Source organism: Bison bison, unplaced genomic scaffold, assembly GCF_000754665.1.
Source record: "Bison bison bison isolate TAMUID 2011002044 unplaced genomic scaffold, Bison_UMD1.0 scf7180017864111, whole genome shotgun sequence".
Lineage (NCBI taxonomy): Eukaryota > Metazoa > Chordata > Mammalia > Artiodactyla > Bovidae > Bison > Bison bison.
Window position 1 is genome coordinate 793,760 of NW_011494683.1, and position 5,780 is coordinate 799,539.

At 36.4% G+C, this 5,780-nt stretch overlaps 1 protein-coding gene across 2 annotated transcripts in view; it reads right to left on the reverse strand.

Annotated features, from left to right (window-relative positions):
- Positions 1 to 1,044: 1,044 nt before the first annotated feature.
- Positions 1,045 to 5,780, reverse strand: part of ANAPC10 (anaphase promoting complex subunit 10) — an 88,559-nt gene continuing 83,823 nt past the window's right edge. For both annotated transcript variants that reach the window (XM_010839124.1, XM_010839123.1), the window contains exon 5: positions 1,045 to 2,730. In XM_010839124.1, coding sequence (XP_010837426.1) covers positions 2,500 to 2,730 — 231 coding nt within the window. In that variant the 3' untranslated portion in view covers positions 1,045 to 2,499. The remainder of the gene's footprint in view (positions 2,731 to 5,780) is intronic.

A 5,780-nucleotide genomic window follows, 5' to 3' on the forward strand; every position in this document is an offset into this window, starting at 1 on the left:
ATTTACTTTCAAGAGAGAAATAAAACTGCTTCAGGTAATTATGCATTGTTATTGTACTTCAGATAATCCTTAAAATAGGGGAAACATTACCTCCATAATCCTCCACTACCAAGTTTTCCTATGCCTAATGAGGTAGTCAGCCAGCTGGCTTATGGAAAACAGGGAAAGGGAACAGAAGCAGAAAACATACTGATTTTCCCAACAATCTTCTTCAGATCAGATCAGATCAGTCGCTCAGTCGTGTCCGACTCTGCGACCCCATGAAACACAGCACACCAGGCCTCCCTGTCCATCACCAACTCCCGGAGTTCACTCAGACTCACGTCCATTGAGTCAGTGATGCCATCCAGCCATCTCATCCTCTGTTGTCCCCTTCTCCTCCTGCCCCCAATCCCTCCCAGCATCAGAGTCTTCCAAGGAGTCAACTCTTCGCATGAGGTGGCCAAAGGACTGGAGTTTCAGCTTTAGCATCATTCCTTCCAAAGAAATCCCAGGGCTGATCTTTAGAATGGACTGGTTGGATCTCCTTGCAGTCCAAGGGACTCTCAAGAGTCTTCTCCAACACCACAGTTCAAAAGTATCAATCTTCTTAATCCCTACTAATTTTAGGAGTTTCTTCACAACCTATTAGTATAGTAGGAAATAACAGACTGCATCTGATAAATGATAATTATTACTAATAAAACCTCCTGTAACTTTTATTAGATTTCTCTGTATTTGAGATGAAGACCTTGTGTTTACATAAATTTTTCCTTATCAGACTAACAAAGAACATCTAATACAGTGCCAACTATATATTACTCTTCTTACTTCCTTGATTCGCTCCTGTTTTTAAAACTCCTATCCATGTTTTTCTTCAGCTCTCTCTTCTTTCCCTCCCAGTACCCCACATCTGTATTTGAGATTAATTTGCTGATCTCAAATGAGTTTTGGTTACAGACTTCTTGCTGACCATATAGTCACCTACCATGCTTCTTACTCTAAGGAGAAAATGAAAATAACAAACTCTTTGTGGAACTCATAGAAAAAGAGCTGAGGTTCTGCTGAGTCAAAAAAATGAAACCTTTATTTTTTATAGCATCCACATAAATCAGTGGCCACAATAAATCAAATCTACCACAATAAAATCAAACCCATAATTATTTTTTAAACTTTGTTAATTTAAGACTTCAGTCTACCCAGTAATGCAAGAACCTCTGAGGAATCTTTCCCAAACAAGGGCCAATAAGGGGCGGGAATTCCCTGGTGGTCTAGTGGTTAGGACTCCATGCTTTCACTGCCAAGGGTCCAGGTTTGAGCCCTGATTGGGGAACTAACAGCTCACAAGCATGTAGCACAGCCACAAAAAGAAAAAAAAAAAATTACCCAATATAGGGAAGTTCTGTCTCCCTCAAAGTAAGAAATATGGGGCAGCAAGTAGCATTGGGAAAAACATACAGAATCAAATGGATCCATGTTAAACCATGGAAAGAAAACTCATTTAAGCACCTTTAAAATATTTTTATATGTAAAGAATAATTTCACATATTTTAAAAAATTTTGTGAGCTACATTATATCCCTCAGGGAATGGGACTTCAGTGTCAGATACAAATTTGAAACTAACTATCCTATAAGCAGCATCAGAATTAGGATAAACAGTAGATTATAGTAGCAATCTGACACAATATTAGGATATAGACAACTCAGGTTAAAAATATTTCATGAAAGTACAATAATTATGCTACAATTAATAACACTCCCCAAATCAGAGTGGTTCTCATAAGACACTGAATGCTAAGCTTATTTTGACAGTTTTTTAAAAGGCCTAAATAAATAAATAAATAAAAGGCCTAGTATTGGGACTTCTCTGTTAGTCCAGTGGTTAAGAATCTGCCTTGCAATGCAGGGGTTCACAGGTTCGCTCCCTGGTTGGGGAACTAAGTTGTTCCATGCTGTGGAACAACTAAACCCGTGTCACAACTACAGTCTGTGTGCCACAAAGGAAGAGCCTGTGTGCTGCAACTAAGACTCGAACCAACCAAATAAACAAATTAAAAAAAATTTTTTAAAGGCCTAGCATTAATATAAGACATTCCTCTGGATAGAAAAAACTAATAATAATTTTGACTTATTAAAGATAATATCTATTGATAAAACATAGTTTTGTTCCCAAACATGCAATACATCATTACTCTAATGAATGATCACTATATAAAATAATTACCTAGCTAGTAAAAATACTTGTGTATATCTTAAAATTTTTTCAGTTCAGTTGGCTTTTTTTTGGTATAAGGAAAATTAAATGATTGGTTCAAGTTCATTTTTAATAATTATAAAATATGTGAGCCTTATTATATGTTAAAGAAAATAAAGATATTATGACCCAAAATGTATTTATTCAATTTACAATAAAATACTTTTCAATGCATACCAAATTGCAAAATAATTACTTTATTTTTCAATAAAGATACCAGATTTAATATGTACTGATAAGATGTTTAATGACTTTTGTTCTAAGGTCACCTTATTGAGCGATACATCATGAAATCAATAGTTGTACATCTAGGAAATTTACCAATGGAGCTCTCTTCCACTGGTGTGTATATTTTAATCTGTCTCATGTGGGTATCTCTTCCATTTTGGTGATTGGCTAGAACAGCAATCTGTATCATGAATGTGCGAGTTGGCTTCTTATGATTATCAGTTAAGGGAACGTGAATCCAGCCACTTGGTTCCACCAATTCAAGTTGCTGCCAAGAAAAGAAAAGTCAGATTATGTTTTCATCCAACAAAACATAATTTATTCTAATGAATGCATTCTAAAGTTAACTTATAATTAACATTTTTCTCACTGAGAACATGACAATATAATAAACATTATCAGTTATCTGGCACTTCTGGCATGGTCCACGGTTTTATAGTTGTTAAGCACCTATATGTACCATCTTAGACAAAATAAAAATAGAATTATTTGCAATTCAGTATTTAATGAAACTTGTATAACATACCAAGATAATCACAATGGTGTGATCACTCACCTAGAGCCAGACATCCTGGAATGTGAAGTCAAGTGGGCCTTAGAAAGCATCACTACGAACAAAGCTAGTGGAGGTGATGGAATTCCAGTTAGTTCAGCTATTTCAAATCCTGAAAGATGATGCTGTGAAAGCACTGCACTCAATATGACAACAAATTTGGAAAACTCAGCAGTGGCCATAGGACTGGAAAAGGTCAGTTTTCATTCCAATCCCAAAGAAAGGCAATGCTAAAGAATGCTCAAACTACCACACAATTGCACTCATCTCACACGCTAGTGAAGTAATGCTCAAATTCTCCAAGCCAAGCTTCAGCGATATGTGAACTTTCAGATGTGCAAGCTGGTTTTAGAAACGGCAGAGGAACCAGAGATCATCATTGCCAACATCCGCTGGATCATGGAAAAAGCAAGAGAGTTCCAGAAAAACATCTATTTCTGCTTTATTGACTATGCCAAAGCCTTTGACTGTGTGGATCACAATCAACTGTGCAAAAATTCTGAAAGAGATGGGAATACCAGACCACCTGACCTGCTTTTTGAGAAACCTATATGTAGGTCAGGAAGCAACAGTTAGAACTGGACATGGAATAACAGACTGGTTCCAAGTAGGAAAAGGAATACACCAAGACTATATATTGTCACCCTGCTTATTTAACTTCTATGCAGAGTACATCATGAGAAACGCTGGGCTGGAGGAAGCACAAGCTGGAATCAAGATAGCCGGGAGAAATATCAATAACCTTAGATATGCAGATGACACCACCTTTATGGCAGAAAGTGAAGAGGAACTAAAAAGCCTCTTGATGAAAGTGAAAGTGGAGACTGAAAAAGTTGGCTTAAAGCTCAACATTCAGAAAACGAAGATCATGGCATCTGGTCCCATCACTTCATGGCAAATAGATAGGGAAACAGTGGAAACAGTGTCAGACTTTATTTCCTTGGGCTCCAAAATCACTGCAGATGGTGACTGCAGCCATGAAATTAAAAGATGCTTACTCCTTGGAAGGAAAGTGATGACCAAACTAGATAGCATACTGAAAAGTAGGGACATTACTTTGCCAACAAAGGTCCATCTAGTCAAGGCTATGGTTTTTCCAGTGGTCATGTATGGATGTGAGAGTTGGACTGTGAAGAAGGCTGAGCTCCAAAGAATTGATGCTTTTGAACTGTGGTGTTGGAGAAGATTCTTAAGAGTCCCTTGGACTGCAAGGAGATCCAACCAGTCCATTCTAAAGGAGATCAGTCCTGGGTGTTCATTGGAAGGAATGATGCTAAAGCTGAAACTCCAGTACTTTGGCCACCTCATGCGAAGAGTTGACTCATTGGAAAAGACTCTGATGCTGGGAGGGATTGGGGACAGGAGGAGAAGGGGACGACAGAGGATGAGATGGCTGGATGGCATCAGAGACTCGATGGACATGAGTTTGGGTGGACAGGGAGGCCTGGAGTGCTGCGATTCATGGGGTTACAAAGAGTCGGACACGACTGAGTGACTGAACTGAACTGAACTGTATAACATACAAGTTTAGATTTAGACATGTATAGATGTATAGGGCCAATGGAAAACCATGCTGATACAAGTAAGAAAAGACTCATTATGCAGAACATAATGCTTCTGGTATATTTTATTTTAAGAACCATGCCTAATATATCCAAACTCACCAAACTATAAATCAGATTCCATATAAACTACAAGAATATCAAAAGAAAATCAGTCATTGCATAGGCATCAAAGCTTTTTTTCTTGGAAAACAGTAAGTCATTTATCTAGTCTGAATGACAACCTAAACCTAAAATCTAGATTTTTTAAATGTTTTTCCAGATACACTTAAAAAAATTTTCATTTTAACCAAGAGTCTAAACTATCCTTCCTTAACAAAAGAAGAAAAATCATAATTCAAAAAATAAACCTAAATTAAAAAAAAATTTCCTAAAGTTATGAAACAGTTTTTAAAAGATAAACACTGATTTTTAAATTATCTTAGTTATTGAATGGGCTTCCCTTGTGGCTCAGCTGGTAAAGAATCTGCCTGCAATGCGGAAGACTTGGGTTCGATCCCTGGGTTGAATACATATGAAAGATGTGCATTACAGATAATATATGATATTATTACAGATAATTATTACAGATAATACTTATCAATCCATCCCAATAGCAATGAATATCAAAGAAACTCAATCCAGATTCCACGAGTTACTCTAGAAAAACTATTAAATGAACACCACTGTATCTTTTTTCCTTCTCTCCCTTTTTTTCTTTCTTCTCTTTGTTTCTTTCTTTAGTCTTTCTTTTCATTTTTTATGAAGGAGGGTGAGTAGACAAAAGGAGAGTTGGGCAAGAGACAGAGAATTGGCATCTTAAAAAAGGTAGTTATTTTTAAGATGGAAAATTTCTTTCTTTTAATTTTAAAATATAAGAATAAATGAATCCCTATCCTTCATGGTATTTTCAGTCAGTCGCTTTCTATAAACTTCCATTAGCACTGACTTAAAATAGCTGAGTCAGAAATAAGATATTCCTGGTTTCTATGACTAACCTTTTAATCATTCAGGCAGTAAATATTGTATACTTATGATAAAAGTACAGTTAAGCACAAAAAATATAATTAAGGCCTTATTTCAAATCTTTTAATAAAGCTTTAGAGGCAGACAAAGACAAACGGCCTTTTGGTTTCATTCAGTTTTTTCATGTATAAAGTAAAGGGATTGGACAAGTTTTCATCCAATGCTCCCTTCAGCTCTGACATCCGATGATTCTAAATA